General features: G+C 54.2%; 11 protein-coding genes across 11 annotated transcripts; 4 read left to right on the top strand and 7 right to left on the bottom strand.

Annotated features, from left to right (window-relative positions):
- Positions 1–216: 216 nt before the first annotated feature.
- On the bottom strand, positions 217–804 carry POSPLADRAFT_1135814 (hypothetical protein; the record flags this gene model as incomplete). Its single annotated transcript, XM_024484614.1, has 2 exons — positions 217–665; positions 693–804. 2 exons carry the CDS (start codon positions 802–804, stop codon positions 217–219), a joined length of 561 nt encoding a protein of 186 aa, XP_024341950.1.
- A 593-nt stretch (positions 805–1,397) lies between these two features.
- On the bottom strand, positions 1,398–3,212 carry POSPLADRAFT_1073378 (hypothetical protein). The gene is made up of 12 exons (XM_024482602.1): positions 3,125–3,212; positions 3,012–3,062; positions 2,799–2,950; positions 2,607–2,746; positions 2,531–2,549; positions 2,446–2,470; positions 2,206–2,392; positions 1,976–2,149; positions 1,814–1,920; positions 1,733–1,764; positions 1,647–1,669; positions 1,398–1,593 (listed from the first exon to the last, which is right to left on the bottom strand). The coding sequence occupies exons 1-12, from the start codon at positions 3,198–3,200 to the stop codon at positions 1,515–1,517; spliced, it is 1,065 nt and encodes a 354-aa protein (XP_024341949.1). The 5' UTR covers positions 3,201–3,212; the 3' UTR covers positions 1,398–1,514.
- A 701-nt stretch (positions 3,213–3,913) lies between these two features.
- On the top strand, positions 3,914–4,702 carry POSPLADRAFT_1044567 (hypothetical protein; the record flags this gene model as incomplete). The annotated part of the gene is made up of 2 exons (XM_024478562.1): positions 3,914–4,389; positions 4,450–4,702. The coding sequence occupies 2 exons, from the start codon at positions 3,914–3,916 to the stop codon at positions 4,700–4,702; spliced, it is 729 nt and encodes a 242-aa protein (XP_024341948.1).
- A 117-nt stretch (positions 4,703–4,819) lies between these two features.
- On the bottom strand, positions 4,820–6,345 carry POSPLADRAFT_1053926 (hypothetical protein; the record flags this gene model as incomplete). Its single annotated transcript, XM_024480464.1, has 4 exons — positions 4,820–5,175; positions 5,232–5,799; positions 5,855–6,088; positions 6,166–6,345. 4 exons carry the CDS (start codon positions 6,343–6,345, stop codon positions 4,820–4,822), a joined length of 1,338 nt encoding a protein of 445 aa, XP_024341947.1.
- A 596-nt stretch (positions 6,346–6,941) lies between these two features.
- On the bottom strand, positions 6,942–8,439 carry POSPLADRAFT_1135750 (hypothetical protein; the record flags this gene model as incomplete). Its single annotated transcript, XM_024484605.1, has 4 exons — positions 6,942–7,103; positions 7,157–7,956; positions 8,013–8,189; positions 8,235–8,439. 4 exons carry the CDS (start codon positions 8,437–8,439, stop codon positions 6,942–6,944), a joined length of 1,344 nt encoding a protein of 447 aa, XP_024341946.1.
- A 763-nt stretch (positions 8,440–9,202) lies between these two features.
- POSPLADRAFT_1044564 (hypothetical protein) lies at positions 9,203–10,398 on the bottom strand (the record flags this gene model as incomplete). Its single annotated transcript, XM_024478561.1, has 6 exons — positions 9,203–9,379; positions 9,437–9,575; positions 9,640–9,854; positions 9,919–10,049; positions 10,098–10,349; positions 10,371–10,398. 6 exons carry the CDS (start codon positions 10,396–10,398, stop codon positions 9,203–9,205), a joined length of 942 nt encoding a protein of 313 aa, XP_024341945.1.
- Positions 10,399–10,788: 390 nt separating this feature from the next.
- POSPLADRAFT_1044563 (hypothetical protein) lies at positions 10,789–12,158 on the top strand (the record flags this gene model as incomplete). Its single annotated transcript, XM_024478560.1, has 5 exons — positions 10,789–10,982; positions 11,029–11,095; positions 11,248–11,306; positions 11,355–11,428; positions 11,491–12,158. 5 exons carry the CDS (start codon positions 10,789–10,791, stop codon positions 12,156–12,158), a joined length of 1,062 nt encoding a protein of 353 aa, XP_024341944.1.
- A 333-nt stretch (positions 12,159–12,491) lies between these two features.
- Positions 12,492–14,248, bottom strand: POSPLADRAFT_1135784 (hypothetical protein; the record flags this gene model as incomplete). Its single annotated transcript, XM_024484610.1, has 8 exons — positions 12,492–13,175; positions 13,230–13,251; positions 13,300–13,333; positions 13,388–13,459; positions 13,514–13,655; positions 13,698–13,831; positions 13,890–14,026; positions 14,073–14,248. Coding segments are annotated over 8 exons (1,401 nt in total), but the record flags the coding sequence as incomplete, so codon positions are not given.
- Positions 14,249–14,396: 148 nt separating this feature from the next.
- Positions 14,397–15,038, top strand: POSPLADRAFT_1167351 (hypothetical protein). The gene is made up of 2 exons (XM_024487961.1): positions 14,397–14,466; positions 14,518–15,038. Exons 1-2 carry the CDS (start codon positions 14,419–14,421, stop codon positions 14,977–14,979), a joined length of 510 nt encoding a protein of 169 aa, XP_024341942.1. The 5' UTR covers positions 14,397–14,418; the 3' UTR covers positions 14,980–15,038.
- A 100-nt stretch (positions 15,039–15,138) lies between these two features.
- POSPLADRAFT_1032008 (hypothetical protein) lies at positions 15,139–15,975 on the bottom strand (the record flags this gene model as incomplete). The annotated part of the gene is made up of 4 exons (XM_024476820.1): positions 15,139–15,258; positions 15,318–15,554; positions 15,627–15,824; positions 15,907–15,975. The coding sequence occupies 4 exons, from the start codon at positions 15,973–15,975 to the stop codon at positions 15,139–15,141; spliced, it is 624 nt and encodes a 207-aa protein (XP_024341941.1).
- Positions 15,976–16,987: 1,012 nt separating this feature from the next.
- POSPLADRAFT_1134155 (hypothetical protein) lies at positions 16,988–20,115 on the top strand (the record flags this gene model as incomplete). The annotated part of the gene is made up of 6 exons (XM_024484440.1): positions 16,988–17,066; positions 17,146–17,378; positions 17,579–18,318; positions 18,378–19,777; positions 19,834–19,970; positions 20,077–20,115. The coding sequence occupies 6 exons, from the start codon at positions 16,988–16,990 to the stop codon at positions 20,113–20,115; spliced, it is 2,628 nt and encodes an 875-aa protein (XP_024341940.1).
- Between the last annotated feature and the right edge of the window lie 301 nt (positions 20,116–20,416).

Genomic DNA, 20,416 nt, shown 5'->3' with positions numbered 1-20,416 from the left:
CCCGTGTGATTTGGCTGCTTATCCATCTTTGCGCAGTGCAATGTGTGTTCTCGAATGGAAAGAGATCATATTATGATGTGGAGTAGAGAACAAAACCTGTCGAGCTGCGAAGTCCGGTATGTGGACTGTGCTACCTGAAGCACCCCTCACTCGCTGCACTAATGGGCCAGCTACTCGGCGCAACGTTCACCAGCTCAAATAGACATGCAACGGGAGTTAGTGCCCGGGGCCAGTTGATCCCTCGTGTAGCCAGGAGAGGCCGGCCCCAGCGTCTGGCTGAGCGAGCAATTTTCCTCGCTTCAGGCGTCTCGCTCTTTCGTCTCCTCCCACATCATCCTTGCGTCGCGCAGCATCCACGACACCTCCTTCCTTGCTCACGTATCCTAGGTTTTCGATCGTGCCCTGCCCACCCTCGTTTGTATCTTGTCTCTCCTCCTTTCCCTTTCCTTCCCTTTCCCGGCTCTGCGCTTGCTTGGGTACGCCAATTTTGTCTCTCGTCGCCTGGCGCCACACTAGCTCGGTGGTCTCATTTGTATTGACATAGCATACCCGCGTAGATTTACCCCCCATGCTTGCGTCTAACTGCGTGCCATGCCCGCTCGTGAGCGAACCGCGCAGCAGGTGTCCCGCCCTCCTGGCGGCTTCTCCTTGCTCCGTGTCCCACTCTGGCTAATGCCAAGGGCTCCCCACACCTTTAGCTCTCGAGTGTGTTATGCACACTTTCCTCTGCACCTCCCCCTGCATCGATGAGGCCGGACTACTGCAGACAGTTAGGTGAGTGTCCGAGTCTCCTTTCGACACCATCATCTTACCTCCTATGCTACAGACCACAGGCCTCGCTCAAGAACGAGCTGCCACCAATCCCAAAGTATGACGACTTTTCCGACAACGACTTTGCGAGCACCACGAATGTGCGCTGCTAGACTCCATAGTCGTAATCCTAATGTACCGTAGTCCTGATGTACCGTAGTCCTGATGTACCGTAGTCCCGATGTACCTTATCGCAACGAAAATACACACAATTTGATTCATATTTCTGGTTCAACTCAGTATGTCTGGCAATAATATGATATTACCAAGCATGAAACTAGATCCAGGCTGCGTGATGTAATGACGGCAATCGGGATCCATCTGTGTCTACGCGTGCCTACAGAGCCCAATATGTCTATGTGACTACCGGGCTACAGGGTCCTCCTGTAGGACTGCCGCGCTACACAGGACTCCTGTAGATGGGGGGCTGGCAATATGCCTATGGGACCTACGCGGGCTATGCGAGACCCGCGTAGGCATCGTCGAGTTTGCAGATGAAGTATCAGCAGGTCCCCTCAGAGGCTCAGCCCCACAGCTAGCGATCGGGAGATAGATCTCAGGGTTGTACCGCCTGATCGATCATGAATCGCGATCCAAGCCAACATGAATAAACCATCATTATGACACGCTCCCAACGCCGTGAGTAAGTCCTAGCATCTGGTGTAGGAGCCTGCCACCTCCAACAAGGCCAACCTTGCTAAGCCCTACAACTTCGACTTCGAAATCAGTGAAGAATTGGCATCGCGGAGGCTTGCTGCCGCGGTGAACACCAGTTCATCCACGCTGGATTTGTAGGATCAGTGCTTCACTCAGCACGGGCCGAGTTTATCACTCACATCGCTTTTGCGGGTTTGATGTCCTGCGCATGAAACATGAGTGAGTAACAGATATCTCCCAAAGCTAAATATCTGTTAGCACCCACATGAATTGACCCAGCGACCTTCCCCATGAGCCCTGAGACGACGTTATGATCCAACCCAGATGGAACGAACACGGCACTTACATGCTTGACCTTGTATAAATTTCTTTGGGTCTTTCTCGAGCTCGACGTCATGAGGGATCTTCCCTTGCGAACATAATTCTGTGATTTCAGCCTGTCTCCGGTTCTCCCTGAGTACAGATAATGTTCACATCAAGCATGGGCGACGAGGTTACAGGCACATACCAATCGGCGACGTATGGCGTCTTCCGTACGCTGAGCGGTCGACCTGAGTAAATCAGGGTACGGGCCACATCGTCGTATGAGGCAGACAGCACCAGCTCCTTGTGCTTCTTTGGAGCGCTGGCCTCTTCACTGGCAACAAAACGGGTTCCCACCCACACGCCAGAAGCACCGTACCTAGCCTCCGATGTCAGCATAAGTCAATGAGTGAGTCTACTGCTGAAGTTACGCACGAGAGAGCCGCTGCGAGCCCCCGCCCGTCGGCAATACCACCCGCTGCAACGACAGTAACGGGTTCTCCGGTGAGTGGACTCTTTGCGTTCCGACAGAGGTCGACGCATGCAGGGATGAGGATAGAAAACGGAACATCTCCGGTGTGTCCGCCCCCCTCGCCTCCCTGCGCGCAGATGATATCCACTCCTAGAGATAGGCTAGTGAGCAGAGGCTTCCGGGCATATCGTCGAATAAATTACCTTGCGCCAATGCCCTCGGCACATGCTATTTTCTCTCGTGAGCAAAAGGGTATTTATCAACGGCGTCAAAATTCGAAATACTCGCCTTAGGATGGCCAACCATGCTGAAGACACATGCAACGATGTAAGCAGTACGTCCTTTGGAATGCAGGATTGCTTACTTCATGACAAGAATGCCGGCGGCATGGAGCTTGTCGACAACTTCCTTTGGAGGCACACCAATAGCGCACACGAAGAGCTTGGCTTTGCTCTTGATTATGATGTCCACGAGCTCGGGAAGTTGACCCTTCGTGTAGTCATACTAGACGACGTACGGTTTGGTAATCAGTTACGAAATAGTAGAATTGACATACATTAGTCTTGCGCGCATTACCTCCTACTTGCGGAATGAGCAGGTCGACGCCAAACGGTGCGTCCTTATTCTCCAAGTGGCTTTTCAATTCACTGATTGTCTCCTCCAGTATCTTGGGGCTGTACCCCACGCCCCCAATGACACCCATTCCACCTTGAAAATGAACAAATGCACGCATGAACTCTGGGACACGGGCATGTGTGGACAGATATACCAGCATTGGTCACCGCTGCCGCTAAGTTGGCACCTGCCGCCACATTCATGCCTGGTGGTCGAGCGTGTGAGGATGACATAGCGTAGCTAGGTGTTACCGAGCACGAAACTGACCTGCGAGAAGCACCGGGTGATTGATGCCCAGCAACTTTGTCAGAGGCGTGCTGATTACTGGCGGTGAGGAAGGCATGCTGGGTGAACGCTAACACAAGTCTTAGGAAGAGAACACGATGAGTTGTTCACCGGATGACTGCTGGCCCCTTGTCTGAGAGCGTCAGCTATTAGTATAATAGCACTCGGTCTGCCGGCTCGCAATGGGAAGACCCTTAACCGGAGAAATCATGCGCTTCAGTTAGACGTCTCAACCCATGACCTGAGGGAGTCCTTTTGACTGGCCCAGGAGCCAAAACTCATTGATCGGATTGGAAACATCCCGACTGCTCGCAGGTCACACTTTGCCGACATGAGCGGTCTGCCAATTGCCCAGTAAGGCACAGTAAGCACCGCGAGACCCGGGCTTCTCTTCGCGTCCGATATCGTATATCTCACCTAGCAAGGGTTGTGGGAAGCAAATAACGTGTGCAGCAAGCACGGAAGCTACCCTGGCTGAGCTTGAGAGACAAGGCTTGTTTCCCGAAGCGTCGCTCATGCATGGGACAGGTTCAGAAAAATATGTTCTCATACCGGTGCGGAGTGGCACGAGGCCGGGGTTATTTACCGTTCTAATCACATTGAGTCTATTTGCCAAGTCATGCTGTAGGATACAAAGTCGTAGAGGTGCATTTGGTTGACCAGCCGAGCGGACGCGCACGACAATGAAGGCACCAGCCAATGGCGGGGGAGAGATTTCCAAGCGCACACACCCGCCCGCCCCGGCGTCAGAGCCGCCGCACTGTGACGATCATGTCCTCCAGCTCAGAGAAATGCCCCGTCGACCACTCCTCTCTCTCTGCCTCGCCCGACAAATGCCCTGTCGACCACAAGGCCCGCTCATCGTGGTTTAGCTTCTTCTCTTCCTCCTCTGATGCAGCGAGCACCCATTCCTCATCGCATCCACCTTCACATCCAAACGGGGCGCCCTCCGTCCTCCCTTTGGACCGCGAGGTGTCGTCCATACCCCGCGTCGATGGCGGGAACTGGGTGTACCCCTCCCAAGCACAGTTCTACGCAGCGATGGCGCGCAAAAAGCACAACCCACAGGCGTCAGACATGCAAGTCGTCGTCCCGATCCATAACGCCGTCAACGAGCGCGCGTGGGCGGAGGTCATGAAGTGGGAGACGCAGCAGGGAGGAGACAAGTGTGGCGGCGTGAAGCTGGTCAGCTTCAAGGGCAGGCCAAAAGACTTGACGCCGCGCGCTCGGTGGCGGACTTTGCTCGGGTGGGTGATTCCAAGGATCGAGCCCCTCGCGTGCACTTAGATCGTACACTGTCCGTCCAGCTATTCACCACCGTTCGACCGGCATGATTGGGTCGTTGACCGTTGCGGGACGCGCATTCGCTACGTTATCGATTTTTACACCGGGCACAACGCCGGTTCGCCCAACAACCTTTCGTTCTACCTCGATGCGAGACCTGCGCTCGACAACTGGGATGGCGTCCGGATGCGTGTGGAACGGTTCTGGGAGCGGTGGACAGGAAAGCTACGGGGCAGCCCCGCACCACCCAGCGGACATGCTCAATCGAGCACTTAGTGATTTGTTCTTCTATCCCGATCGTACCCTCATATGTCTATAATCGCCCCTCCGCTCACACTAATTTAGCAGAATAGACCGAATCCACTAGCATGTACTAGACGCGAAACATGGGTGCTACCGTGCGGCTTTACCTTTCCGCTTTTTGGGTGGCGGCTTCTGGATCTCTTCATCGCTGCTCTCCTCGTCGCTTCCTTCGCTGTGAATGTCGTCCTCCCCGCCGCTAACTTCCTCCTCATCGTCCCAGACGCCCTCGTCCTCATACACTCGCTCGTCACCTGACGCCTGGACATCATCTTTTGCCTCTGCGTCCTCTCCCTCCCCGCCGCTCTCTTCGTCTGCGTCTCCCTCTCCAGCCAATTCCTTCTTCCGCTGAATGTTACGCTCCTGTTCCTCCCTTCGCTGTCGCCTCAATTTCTCCTTCGCTTCATGCTCTGCCTTCTGCGCATTAGCTTCCGCCCTTGTCTTTTTGACTGTATAATATTCCCGTTAGTGGGCACAGAGACCGGTGTATAGGATGCACACGTACCGAATTCGTGGTAGATGACACCGCCCTCCTTACCAGGCAGGCCTTCAGTAATTTTGATGAGCTTCAGCTCCATCCTCGGGCCAATCTCGTCCAGTCTGACCGCCCGCTTCTGGCCCTTTTTGTTATTCCTCCCCACATAGTCGTCCGCCAACGACACCGCGTCCGCGTCGTCGCCCGCAACGCTCGAGGCGTCCGAGGCGGCAGATTCATACCCGTCACTGCCCGCCGGACCGGGCTCGCCCTTCTTCCGCAGGAAGAAGTCTGCGACGTCCTTCTCGTCTCCAAGATCGAGATATGCCTTGGAGGAGGACGAGGCTTTTGTGGAGGCGCCCTCCAGCACGCGCCGCACGCGTTTGGACACGCCATACGGCTTTACGGTGATGAGGTAATGCCGGAAGTCGACGGTGCTTTTGTCGGGGTTGTAGGAGATGAGGACAATGCGGCGGGCGGAGGAGAGGGAAAGCGTCTGGGGTGAGAGGGGCGGGAAGAGCGTCTGGAAGGTTTTCATAAGGAGCGTGAGGTGGGGAGGCGTTGTGGGGGAAGGCTGAGGGAAAGAGGCCAGCACGAGCTACAAAAATGTGAGGTCTAGGTGAGACTCAAAAGAGACGAGACAGTAGACAAACCAGAGGAGGGCTCAGGTACTCCACGCTCCCTATACTTCTGGCTCGCCGAGAGGTATTGAGGACATCCTTGATAAGGCTGTACCTCTCTATTCGGAAGCTGAGAGTCGGGCCAGCTGAGAGTCGCACGATCCGCAGAGACGGCGCAACGTCCGTAAGCGTGAAGGCGAGAAGGTGCGTAACGCCGAGGGCAGGAGCCATGGTGAAGAAATCCTTGAGCTTGTTCCGCGTACGTTCCTTCACTTGCAACATGAGTTCAGTGTCGGTCCTCACATGCAGAAGATGTGCGTGACATATGAATGAAGGCTACTGACCCTCAGTCGGCTAGCCGTGTTAGGCTCCATGACCTTGCGCACATCGCGTACCAGCTGGGTGAGTGAGGAGCCAACCTGGCCATGCTTGATCACAAAAGACTTAGGGACGCCCTCCGCTGTGCCAGGACTAGAAGCAGTGCCCCCTTTAAGGTGTGTGCGGTTTTTTCGTCGGCGAGCCATGGTATGCGTGAAGATTGATCCAGCAATGGACACCGTCGATCAATCAAGTGCAAGAATGATGTTTGCGCTTGTTTGGTATTGGTGGCAATTCACTACACTGCCAGAATCTTATACGCTCACAGCAGGCCGATAGCTGCATCAAGCATACTATAAAGCGGGGATGACATACATATTATCACCGGAGACTGGATGGCACGAGACGACACGAGCGTAAAGAGATATACACAAACAGACCATTAGCTATGCAAGCATACTAGAGCAGACGAGAGTGCAAAGGGGCAAGAACTACAGGAGTCAACGAAAAGGCCAAATGATACAGATGGGGTATGTTAATGGGGTCGATACAGTAGATGGGTCCGAGTATGCTGAACCTTCAATAACTCAGGTGTTCCGTATATGGAGGACAATTCGCAATCAAGAACATAAAGGATGCTTTGGAACAAGAAACGAACGAAACGGGGGCATTGCACTTGCCTGACAACCAGACGGTGATCCAAGCACAGAAAGGATGGTGTCGGCACGCTGCTCATGAGAATGGCTTCGAGCACATCCCGGTTGTCGGCGCGATACGAAGAGAGTGACAGGGACTCGTCCGATTAGAACTCCATAAACTGATACGCAATAGGGTCAAATCGTTGCTGAAGGGCCGGCGGCTGTTCTTCCTTTATGAGACCGGGAATCTCTTCGGGTGGGGGCAAGGGAAGGTGCGAGAAGTGGCGTGTGTCGTCAAGGGAGTTGACATGCGGGATAATAGGGGCCTGAACGTGCGTGAGCTCATCGGCGCGACGGTAGCGAGATCGCGAAGACGTACCCTAATCTCTCGCCGCTCCAATGCGTCCCAATCGACGCCGCGGAACCACGGTTGGTCTAGCACATCTTGAGGGCCACGGGTGAGATTACCAAGACGCTTGCTACGGTCCGGATGTAGGAAGGCTTTGATGATGTCCTTGGTCAGCCTATCCATTTCTCGCGGCCAGTGAATCTTGCCCTTCAAAATCTTTTCATAGATCCCGTACGCGGTCTCGTCGAAGAATGGCGGGTACCCGACCACCATTTCATAACAGAGAATACCGCAGGCCCACCAGTCGGCGGCCTTGCCGTGGCCGTCTGACTGTATAATTTCAGGTGCGAGGTATTCGGGAGTTCCGCAGAGAGTCCAGGTACGGTCATCAACAATTTTAGCGAAACCGAAGTCTGTGAGCCGCAGATAGCCACGCGAGTCGAGTAAGAGATTTTCAGGCTTCAGGTCTCGGTAGATAATGTTGTAAGAATGCAAAAATTTGAGGGCAAGGACGATGGTCGCCAAGTAGAATCGCGTGACATCTGGCGTGAAACGACGCGCTCTCCGCAGGTGTGTGAACAATTCTCCACCGGGGACGTAGGACAACAACATGTAGATGTTGAGACTGTCCTGGAATGTGGCATAGAGGTCGACAATAAATGGATGTCGGACGCGGGATAAAATATACCGCTCCGCGTTTACGTGTTCGACCTGTCGCAGGCGCACGATCTCGGTTTTACGCAAGACCTTGAGTGCGAAGCAGTTTTGGGCGTTGGGACTCGATGAGCCGCGAAGGCGCACGAGAAGCACACGACTAAATGTCCCTGTCCCTGATAAGAACATCATCGTAAGATTATGTAGGTCTCCCCAAACACACGAGGGAAACTACCTAGAGTGCCCTTAACTTCAAAATCGGTAAGGTTAAGGGTCCCCCGTTCAAGGTGACATTCCTCGTCCTCAAGATGCCTCAGGGGCGGCTTGGGGGAGCTTTCAGCTGGTCTTGCGTCTACGTCCATGGGCTCCTCTGTTGTGCTCTCGTCGCGGTCGATGCCTAAATAAGGGCCTGAGTGACGGTCTCCGCTCGCGAAACGGGAATCGCTGTCGCGACTGTAGCGAGGCTCTGAATCAATGATGACGACTGGGTCACCCTCTTCGCTATTGCCCGGGGAGATTGGCGGTGTAATCGGCCCTCTACCCGCTACGAACGGTGAATCACGGTCTGGCAGGACTAGATTCAGCGGAGCCGACTTAGCCCGCGGTGTAGTACTAGGCAGGGACGTCGAGCGGAAGACAGGGACTGCGGGACGCTCCATGTCTTTGTGTCTATTAATTGGGTAGGTCTAACAAACGCCTGCTCGCCTGGAGTTCGGGCGGCTTTTCTGAGGACCTGTCAGTTGCGGACGATCCCCGACCAGTACGGTAACTATGCTCACCTTGGCAATGATTATGGGAATGACGAAGGTAAAGGTTCACTTAATACATCGGACAGTCTGACAGGTATTTGAGGGATTTTGGGCGGGGATATCAGCGGACTCTACCAACTCAACACTCAGCGGGATCCGAGGGCTGTGACTCTTGCAGATCGCGGGTGATGGAAGTGCGCGGCAAACCCGAAACTTGGTGCAGGCGACGCCTGGGTACACCTGGATGAGATGTAGATCTGCCTGAATGTGCGCCCTGCGCAAGGCAAGGTGACGGTCAGTAAACTACAGGTAAAGCGAGCGCGAGAAGCGAACGATGCTGGTCGCTGCCTTTGCTCAGCTCCTTCCACAAGCGGAAGCGGTCAACGAAAGATTGTCTCCGCGTGGCAACCACGGAGCACGTGAGACGCGTCCGACGTGAGTGTGCGCGTCGCGAACAGTCTCCATGTCGTCACAGATGGCTGAGTCTCAACTTATGTTTGCCGTCTGTTCTTCTGCCGTACGCGCGCTGCTCCACACAAGACAGCCCTACACAGCATCGCCAGGCTCTCAGCCTCCGCAAGGATAGTTCCGTCTCTGAGCGGCATCTCTCACACTACTCTGCATTGCCTTCCTATCATAATCGATGTACAAGCGGCCATGCCAACACCGCACACTAAAGCCCAAATGCGAATGTCGGGACGCCGTAGACGGCCGAAAGGACCTTCACATTCCCCTCACCGCCTGCACCAGCGGCCACGTAAAGCGGCACGAAATGGTCCGCGCGGGGATGTGCCGCTCGGAAGCCTGGGTGCTGAATTAACTTGACCATAGCTTCTTTCCTAGCTGCTGCCTAGTATAGTCATGGCTAGTCAGCGGAGCTGACAGGGCGGTAGAGCATATCACATACATCCGGTACGAGTATCGCGTCATGAATCGCCTTGTCAAAGTCTTTCACCTGAGCAGGGGCGGTTTCTTCCGCGAATGACGAAAAGTCACGTAAGTTGTGTACCACCAAACCTCCAGACAAGACGAGGATGCCATCGCGTCTTCAAGATGACCAAATAACAATCAAACAGTTGGTCACCCTGATGGACGAACAACGCCACTGACCTGAGTTGTTCAACCACCGTGCCCACAGCCCAGTTTTTCTCAGGACTTAAGCTTCCGTCAATAGATACTTGCACAATGGGGACATCGCGGAATTCTTCCCCGAACATCAACCTGAATGGGACAAAGACGCCATGGTCTAAGCCGGGTCCGGAGAAACCTCTGCCATCTTCTCCCCTGGGTTCTGAAGTCGGCGTCGTGCGAGCAAGTTGACCGGCCTAGTATCAGCCGGTGTCAATAACACCCTGTATTGTACCAAGAATGGACATGTTATTGCCTGACCTCTTTGTACAGTTGCACCACTCGCTGAGCGAGCGACGAGTCTCCACGGGAATCGAACTTCAGCTGATACAGCGCAGGCTGGAAACCATAGTAATCCATCAAGAGGGGATTCTTGTCACCATAGTCGGTGACTGAGAGACTATCAGAACAAGGATAAGAGACGTGAGTTACCAACGCACCGACGCGCTCTGGTGCGGTCTCCCAGTGAGCACTGAACACAACAATGCCCCTTGGTTTGTACTTCCTGAGAAGCACAGGACCGAAGTCCTTGAGAAACATCGCGAGGGGACCTTTCGGACCCATATGTTGCATTACAGGACCCTTTTGTACATCCGCCTCTGGGAACGCGAGCATAGGAGAGCCATGTGCAAAGAAGAACGCAGGGATGTTGTCTGGAGTTGACGGTAATTCCTCAAGAGCCTTCCGCCATTCTGCCTGAGCTTTAGGAAGACTAGAGTTTGATCCGTTCACGCTCGCCATGGACCTGATTGAGAGTGCCGAGAAGACACGAGGGACTGGGAATTTATAGAGAATAATGGCTGAGACAGCGGTTATCAAGACGAGAAGGAGCCGGGAGCTTATAAGTGCTGCCAGGGTGGGCAGCGTTATGCCTGTCAAAGCAGACCAGTATAGTTTGATCCACAGACATCGCTTTATAGAGCAGGAGCGTAATACTGATTCCTGCGCAGGACGTGTCTTACCAAGAACCTTCGTCGCGTTACAGAGGTAGGGCTTGCTTACGCGAGCAATTTATGTCACCAGGATTCCCCGGCGCTTCACTGACAGCTTCCTTCAGCCACCATCTGCCGAATACTCGAAACTAACTGCTGAGCTCCGTGCTGGTCTCACCTATTCCTCCTGCCTTGCAAAATGTCACGCACAGCTTCTGGGGGCTTGCTGCGCGGCACAGTCATTCGCAAAGGAGGTGCCTCGAGTAGCAGCAGTACTCGCATTAGCACACCGCAAGTGCAGAGCACCTCGACGACCATATTCGGAGGTGGCGTGAAAGATCCGTCTGGACGGACATCTGAATACTTTGTGAGCTTGATACATGCAATCCACTGGTCCACACATGTAACCCCGCGAAGTCTATGGACGACATTTGCCCAGTATGCAAATCCGACCGATACTTGAATCCGAAGTTGCGTCTCTTGGTAAGCGCATGCTACCACAAGATGTACGTGATCAGATGTACCAAACAGTTAATCCCTGACGTCTCATGATAAACTGGATAGGTGCGAGTCATGCATTGACCGGCTATTCACGCTGGGACCTGCACCTTGTCCAATATGCAATAAGATATTGCGGAAACTAGCCTTCACTCCTCAGACTTTCGAAGATCTTGGAGTCGAGAAGGAGGTTGCAGTGAGAAGACGAATAGCGAAGGAGTATGTATAGCTATTAACTAGATCCGCGTTATCCTGATGATTCTGTAGATTCAACAAGCGCAAGGAGGACTTCCCTGACCTTCGCTCGTACAACGATTATCTCGAGGAAGTCGAGGATATTAGTGAGTAAACCTTGTTTATAGAATTGAGCATAGCTCAGATTGGCTGTGTTGATTTAATTCAGCCTTCAACTTGATCAACGACATTGATATACCGGAAACCGAAGCTCGAATCGCCGCATACCGACGCGAGAATGCCGCTTTGATTGAGTTGAACATCCAACGCGAAGAACAATATAGTCGTTACCTGAAAGAGCATGAAGATGCCGAGCGACAGGAGCGCGAACAGCGCGCTCTCGAGCTTCGTCGCGCTGAGGAAGAGGAACGCGAGGAACGCGAGAAGGAACGCCGCGAGATCATTGATCAATTGCAGACAAGCGACAAAGATGCAGTGAAGCTCATTGCGAAGTCGCGAGCGGGCGCGCTCCGCCGCGCGACCGCGCGGTCAAGCAATGGCGCACAGAGCAGCTCGAAGGCGCTCCGTCCACGATTCGCACAAAGTGCCGTCATTCCGGATGAACCGCACGTGCCGCTACAGGACGACTGGTACGCATACGAAGACATGTTTGTCCTGCGAGACAGCTATGATGATCCAGCGAGCGAGGCGGTACGCCGCGACAGGGAAGGCATCATGCGGGCTGGTGGGTATCGTGTCGAAGAGGCCTGGGAGCGTGCGCTTCGCTATGCCGTTGCTGGTCTCGAGATCATGCCGTTGCAAGGTTTTCATTTAGGAGCAAACACATCACCCCATGGTTCAGGAGAATCGCAGGCAGTCTCAGCATCCACTTCATAGGTATCTCGAGCGGTCACATTGTAGCATCGGACAGGATTCATTAACGCAGTATATACATATATCATAGCCATCGGTAATGTAAGTGTTACCAAGGCTATATCCCGATAAACGGTCAAGATTGCGCAAGCTGTAACGAGGATAGGATACTCATTGAACTCTGAGATCATTCCAAGTTGACATGACGCTTGTGCTATATCAATAAGTAAAGCAATGGGGTGTGTCAACGAACAAGTACAGCAGTGGGTTGCCGTCTAGACCAGCGTTCAACCTCTGAGAGAGGAGCAGTAAGGGGAAAGTAGAGAATCTGATATTCTCGCTTCCACCTGGTCATCGTTAGTGTCGCGTCAGATATTGGTGAATGTGTACATACTTCAGTTTGTTTGCACCCAATCGCACGATATTCAGTACTTTGAATGGATCAGGTTCAAATGGCTTTGATCTCTCCTGTCCTCCGGAGTTGCAGTCACTGTGGCCCTTCGGCTTTCCGTTTCCCTCATCGATGCTCGCACGAGGTCTCTTACTGGTGTCGGTGCGGGATGTTTCATCCGCCTTACGCTTGTGCGCCTTGATGGCCTGGACAGGATGCTGAACCTCGTGTAAAACTTTGGGTGAAGACACGTGATACTCTTGGTGCTGTTGCGTATTGTCTCTAGCGCGAGAAGACGCATGGTGTACCAATCCAGCATTTCGTATTTCGATTGGAATGCTTCTGTGAGACATGAGGCAACACGTCACCTTCCAATCAGTACACGCCGACAGACAGTGGGAGTGAAACACGGACTTGGCAGGATCGAACACGAGCAAGTTGATAGTGCCGTCGACACATCGCTCGCAACCCACTATCGTGCGAGAATGGCCGTTATGTTGCAGTATCAACGGCATTTTGCCAGTAATGGCCACCGAGTTGGTGCTCTGCAGAGCCTCGTTCAAAGTCCGGGGAGACGAATACCCTGCAGAGAAGTGCTGTAGGACCCAGTCCAGTAGCGGCTGCACACCTGACGACCATTCACACAGCAACTCCACATCTTCGAGATCTAGTACATGGGAGGGGGGGGACATACCATTCTTCACGTCAAAATCCACTAGTTGCGCTCTGTGTAAGTCAGCGAGCCTTCCTGGATGTACAACGGAACGCCCTCACGGAATCCCACGATATGTAAACGCAGCATACAGGTCTGGACACGGTGCGTCAGCAGGACGCAAGGCAGCGATCTGCGACGCGGACAAACCTCCAGTACCAATATATTTTCCTGTCCCTACAAGCCTGTGTTTCAATTGTTCTGCCCCCTCGGGGTCATACCCTGGTGAGCGACGATTGTCAACGTAAGCCTTGCAGAAGACGATGTGTGGTGTACCATGTTTCCAGGCCTCTTCGATCGATGACTGCAGGTTCCGCACACCAGGCGGCGTTGGACGATCCAGCAAGGGGAAGTATGTAGGCTGCATTGCTTGCGACATCAAGGATGCGCATGTCATCATGAAGTTTCGATATCTGTACTGCTGTTTTCAGCATTCGAACATCACTAGTCCCTGACAAACATACCCACAGCCCCACGATCTATCAAATGCCTCACTTCTTATGTGCACAGCGTCCTCGTGACATAGCCACGCACGTTGCGTCTTGCCTCGCTCGTGTGAGCTGATCAGGGCACGCTTGACGGTAGGGATGAGGCCTGGGGCATGTCCACCCTTAGCCAGAATCAAGACCGTAGTCTCCGGAGATCAACATACCAGGACTGAAATTACGAGGAGGGGGGTCTGATCTCGCTGGGTACCAAAAGACATTCTGTGTGGAGGGATCACCCTTGTTGGGTACATACGGAGTGAACCAGGTCGTGAGGCTATTATGCTCCACAGAATTACGAGACCTCGCTGCATTGGATAGGAAAGCACCGGACGAATTACCATTTGAACTGCAGAGAAGAAACTCGAATTGGCGCACCTCTTTGTGGCTCATCTGAGAAGTGTTCGTCGTAGTGAGCTTGCCTCTGCGGCTGTGACATCCAGCTGAGGTCGTCAAAGCACACTTGGCAGATTATTTGCTCTATAGATCTGCTTGCGCTTTCGTATCGTACGTAGAGAGTCTTAGATGTACGCAACGTACGAAGTATGTTGGTCCATAACGGTCAAGGATATCAGGGTCGCCCGCCACCACAGGGTACAGTCTTGAGTTCGAAGCGCCAAGCACTTGCCCGAGATGTCGATCGTGGGCGCTTGCACACCACTGCTCCTGTGCTAGTCACCAACCGTCGGCCACAGGATGGTGCACATTCTGGGTGTTCTGCTGCCCGATACGCAGCTGGCGAAGGTGGGTCTGCCTTCTTGTCCCTGATTGCCATTCGCTTCAAGGCATTCTCAGTTCGCCCTAACACATTTCTACGGCATCGGACACAAAACCGCGCACCGTCTCTGTGCCCGGGTGCAAATACACGAGACATGCAAAGTCCGGGACCTCACGTCTAACCAGATCACGGCCCTCACCGCCTTCTTGTCCTCCCCATCCACCCAGCCGTCTCTGCCGCGCTACACACTTGCCACATCGAACTACGTGCCTCCGCGCGTCGGCGAGCCCGTCCCAGAAAACGCGGCCACTATCACAAGTGCGGATGGCGCACCGGTGAAGGAGTCGCTCGGCGACCGCCTGAGGAACATCAAGATCGAGTCGGAGCTGAGGAGAGAAATCAGGGAGAACATCGCGCACCAGCGCATGATTGGCAGCTACGTCGGGCGGCGGCACGCCATGGGTCTACCGGTCAGGGGTCAAAACACCCAGACCAACGCGAAGACGGCGAAGAAGCTCAACAGAGTGGAGCGGTATTAATAAACGTTGGCATTGGTATGGACGAGTGGTCGCTTTCACTAATACATGCATTGCATTGGAGACGACACATGTGCGTAAGGAGAGGCACGTCTGCCAGGCGTCGGGAGAAAGCGCAAGAGAGAATAAGTTATTATATCGTACATTGGCGGCCCACTTAGACTAGTCGTCTCCAACAGGTACTTCCTCCTCGAGATATTTGGTTAACGTCACCCGAATCTCCGTCGTCTCGTCTCCGCGCAATACGTCCGAAATGAAGGTCGCCTGTACCTGCATTTGAACCTGGTGAATCCGCGTCGCATGAGGTATTTTAGACTACATGAAGAGCAAGGTGTCCGAACCATCTCCAGTGCGCCCCTGAGCACGCCGCATAGTACATTGCTGAACCACAGGCCGCCCTCGAGGGCTTCCTCAGGCAGCTCTACGAACTCCGCGAGAGGATTCTCATCTAGTGTGAGAGTAAACGATGCTCCGGCCGTGTTCGAATGTGGTGGGTTGCTCGAACGTGAAGGCGACGGCGGCGGTGGTGCTGCATGTACCACGGTAGGTGTGATGTTCAGGAACGACTTGAATCCCACCTGGATCCAAGTCACCATGCATGTGGTCAAGCCATCCATTGAAGAATATTCATATAGAAATTACCATCGCACCTTAGCAACTACCTCACCGACCTCCCTGAAGTCGGCACAGCGTCCAATCGCACTGCGGGCGAGGAAGTCCTCGATTAGCCGTGTGCCAATGTTGTAGCCCATCTTCTCAAGCTGCTTGTTAACCTCTGCGTAGTCCTCATAGTCTTGTATGAGTTGCACGACGAGTGCGCCATACGTGAGGGCGAAGAGCTCTGCGTTCTATCTCTTGGGTAAGTGAGGATGGCGACAGGCGTGCAGACAGGTTCGCGGGGTTGGGAGCACGGCGGGTGTAGTGACATACGATTTTCTCGGTCCTGCCCTTCCATATGTCCTCGCCAATTGCTTTGTATTGCTTACTGGTGGTGGCCATGGCAGAAAGGCCGCAAGCAGCGGATGCGGTTAGAGAGAGAACGCGAGAGCTGCGTGTCTCGATCGACCGGCAAAAGGACTGATCAGATGTAAATGAATGAAATTGATTTCGGCAGGCGAACCAAGAAGCACGACGACGCCCACAAGTAGCACTCAATAAGTAATTTATAGCATAGCATGGGATTAGGTATCAACTGCACGTTGCCTCTTCTCTAGTTTATTCGATCGTGATTCTGCAGGACCTGTTACGTGTGGCTACACAAATCGATCGTTACGGATATTCTACAGCCAAAACCGAGGCCTCGTGGAGATGTGCAAGACAACCAGACTGCCCTGTGCCTCCCGGTTGTTCGGTCGACAGAGCGATTGGCGCAGTCCAGGGACCGGTATGCATGCCTCGACGCCGACATGAGGACATTAGCTTCGCGCTCGATTGCATACCCTTGTGGTTCGGACATCCCATCAAATACTAAGCTCCCGAGGCTGGCGTGATAAGCATACGGATGCGCGTCTTCTGCCTGACATTCCGTGAGTCGGGCGTCGCATCGCGACAAATGTGTTACGGCACTTTGCACGGGAATGTGCGCGGGAAGACAGACAGGGGAGAGCATCTGATTTGGCGTGGCGTGACTCACTTATCGTGCCGCCTATCGTGGCCAAGACAGAAGGGGGATGGGAACCGCAGGCGGCAGATTATGCTTCCCTCCGTGATGCATCTCTGTATTGCTCCGTCAGGAAGATGTACGAAGGACATATTAGGACCTATCCGGTCACGTCGAGGAGCGGTCTGTCATCTTGGCGGTGCAGAAGGGCTTCTGGACAATGACATTATCAAGCACAGGGCGTAGGAGGGAACTGCGCGACCTGAGAAGGATTGTACATGGGAGAGGGAAGAATAGGTGAGGAGGCAGAGAAGGCAAAAGGCAAATTGCGGTTGGGCCGACCCGCGGCAGAAAGCACGTGGATGAATGGGATTTGAGAGAGCTGGTGGGCAGTGTCGGTTGTGAGAGAAGATGGCGAGGCGAGAGGGCGAGAACGAGCGGAATTCCAGTGTCGCAGGTGACTGCGGTGGCTGCTGCTATCAGAGTGTTTGTGCGTGTTTGGCGCCAGGATAAGATGCAATTCTCTGAATTGGCCTTGCGGACTCCGGATGCTCTTGCCTGTGTATTAGCTGAGGGCCTCGACCATTCATCTCTTCCTCCTCTCCTCCGCCTCGCACTCGCCAGCAGCAAGATCTGCCAGCTAAAATCGCAGCGCGAACACCCGCAGATCCCCCTCCACTCACGGACGGTTCTCCCTGCTGCGCTATTCCGGTCCAGCCTCTGCACCCGAAGGAGATCTCGAAGTACTGCCCACGATCACCCACTATATCCTCCGTACCGCGCTGCCAATAGCTTCGATCCAGTGAGTGCCCAGACGCGCTCGCCATAGCTCTTTGTCAAGGCTAACCGCCTGCACATCCCGCTCCTCCCTCTCCGACCAGGTCGTTCGCGCGCTCGGTGACCGCATTAGTCAGGATCATTCGTCTCCAGCTGCTCGCTGTCAGACCGTGATATCAACAGCCGCTGTCGTCCGTACTACCTGTCCTTATGGCCTCTCCGCAGGACGTCCAGACCCCGCCCTCTTCTACCATTGATCCTCACCACTTCACCCAGTTCCATCCTAATGATCCCCATCCCACTTTCAACCCTATGGCTCCTTCACATTCCGACCCCTCTCTCCCTTCGACCTCGGCCGCGCACGTTCACTCCGCGATGACTGCTATGTTCCAGACCGAGCTTGAGCACACACACGCCGTAGTCCCCATGCAGATGTCTCTTCCCCCCATGCAACATCATGGCACTAATATGTCAAGCATGGATGTGGTTCCTGCCACCTCGGTCGACAGCGCGGCAACACAAGGCTTGCTGTCCGACTACGCTGCTCAGAACGGTTCGTTCGGCGTAGATTTTACTGTAAATGGCCTTGAGGGCCTTGACGGTTCTCATCAGCTCGTTTCGTCACCCAGTGCGACGACAGCTTCCACGAACGCGTCACACGCGTCGTCGCCAGCCGTGAACGGCATGGCCTCCTCGTATTCCGTTGGCTCCTCATCTCTCGCATCGGCGCTCGACGGTATGGGAGCAGCTCGCAGCCGGTCCGACTCGTCTGCGTCTCCCCCGACTCTGCTCAGTTCAAGCTCGGACCTCGGGTTCTCATCAAGTAGCAGTGGCCCTCCGACGTCAGCGCATGAAAACAGCTTCCCATACGGCATCTCGCCAGATAGCCAACAGCAGACAAAGGAGCTGTCGCCGGAGCAGTCAGGGTCTGCACATCTTCTGGTTTTGGGTAGCATGCTGCAGAAGTGGGTCGTGTTTTGCTTAGCTCCGCAAGTCCGTTTCATGCTCATCTGAACTCTATTAGTATTGCGCGTCAAGCCAACTCTGGCAGTCAAGCCTGTAATATGGGCTCGACCACGGATGCGCAACAGATCGTTGATGTGCTGAAGAAAAACGTCCTGCTAGTAGCGGACCTCGTTGCCGCCTTGCAGATAGCAGACGGCCTTGGACCCTCATCTTCTTCGCAGTCTTCCCCGCTCTCGCACTCAGGCATCGGTCCTGACACTAATGCTATGACGAATGTATCAACAGCATCAGCAATGGACGTAGGGCCACAGCATATAAGCAGTCTCTCGTCATACTCGTCATCCTCAGCCTCCCTGGATCCGAATGCGATGCTCGATTCGTCTGACATGTCTCGAAAGCGCTGTGCGTCATCTGTCGCCGGTGACAGAGCACTCAAGACGCTAAAACTTGAACCCCAAGACGACCCGCCACCAACGATGATGCAGACATCGAGCGGACTGTCCCTCTCTAGCTCGCTTCCATCGTCAAGCGGATTCCCCTTCACGCTGCAAATGCCCACCATGCAGCCCTCTGTTCAGTCCATGGGCGATATCTCATCGATACCTCCGCTGATGGCTTCTGGATCCAACTCACGGCCACCCAGCTCGGCTGGCATGCCGCCTCCGCATCAGTTGGGTCTTGTGTCAGAGGCTCAACAGGCCTCGCTTTCGCTACAGTCATCTATGCATTATCCAGCGATGGACCATACCCAGCAGCCGGTTCATCCTGCGCCAGATTTTGCATCTTCTGCGCCGACGGCTGTGCCACCGACGAGCCTCCCGTCGACTAGTTTTAATCCTACGTTGCCGTGGGCCGATGTTCCGGTTACTCGTCATCACCACCAGCACTCGCTGTCGACTGGCTCGGTCCTGACAGGAATACCTGAATCCGGTGGCCCATCTTCGATCCACTATACTGCTCATCCTACTTTCAATTCACCCACGCGTGCTACGCATCTCCAGCAGGGTTCTGTACCCGGAGCTGTCGCATCTACGTCCGTTCATCCTTCGTCGTTGCATTCCGTCCGATCATCTCGATCGTCGTCTTTCGCGCATCCCTCGGGTGAAATACATCCTTTGGCTAATGCATATGACCTCATGCGCCCGTCCACGTCAGGACTGCCGAGTCGTGTTTCGTCTCCGGATTACGATGAGATGGACATTGGACGCGAATCAGACGACGAGAGCGGCGAGCCATCGCCCGGGCATTATCGCCTGTCGCCTGCGGGAAACGCAGGCGACTCATCTGAGACCAGGGCCAATGGTGCCTCAAATCAGTCCGGGCAGCGGAGGATGAGTCGCGGATCACCTTCTGCCGAGGGCGGATCGGCGTCGGGTCACGGAAATGAAGTGCCCCAGGAGTACAGAGCCGAGGTGGAGCGCATATTTTTCGAGTTTCTGAACAATACCTGCTCCAACTGTGAGCTCCTTCCGGTCGCGTTGCGATCGAGTGTTGCTCATCGATCTCGTTCACAGTGGACGCTACGGACACGAAGGGGGAGCCCATCCACCAGACGCTGATGGCTAAGAAGATGCAGCGCCTTGATGAGTCACCAGACTACCGGCCGTTTAAGTTCCGTATCCAAGCCTTCACTAACGCCTTCCTTGAGGAGGTAAGTACAATTCTGGGGTCGGCGGTTCTTGTTGTAATCTCATGGTGTTGCAGCTTGCGCGGCAAGGTTACCCCGAAGAGAAGATACCCATGAAAAAGGTGCGCAGACCCTGACGTTGTCTAAACTGCTGACCATTGACGTTTGACAATCTTGCGCAGATCAGGAACTTCTTGTGGAATCAGCCTTACATTTCCCGTTTCAACGAAGACGGCAAGAAGTCAAAATCAAAAGGCAATCACATCTGGCATGTAGATGCCAAGAAGTCAGAGGGCGGGTGGATGTTCCGTCCTTTCCGGCGGAAGCTGGCCGGTACACCGCCTGGGGTGGCGTATGTCGGCCTTCGTTGGTCGTGGACTCCACGTATCTGGGACCCACAGGCATCCCGCTCGAATATGCCCGTTCATTACAGTTCACCTTTGCTTCCATCCTGGTTGTCATGGAAGGAC

Source organism: Postia placenta (assembly GCF_002117355.1).
Source record: "Postia placenta MAD-698-R-SB12 unplaced genomic scaffold POSPLAscaffold_3, whole genome shotgun sequence".
Lineage (NCBI taxonomy): Eukaryota > Fungi > Basidiomycota > Agaricomycetes > Polyporales > Adustoporiaceae > Rhodonia > Rhodonia placenta.
Note: the sequence above shows the minus strand (reverse complement) of the source record. Positions and strands in the feature narration are given on the sequence as shown.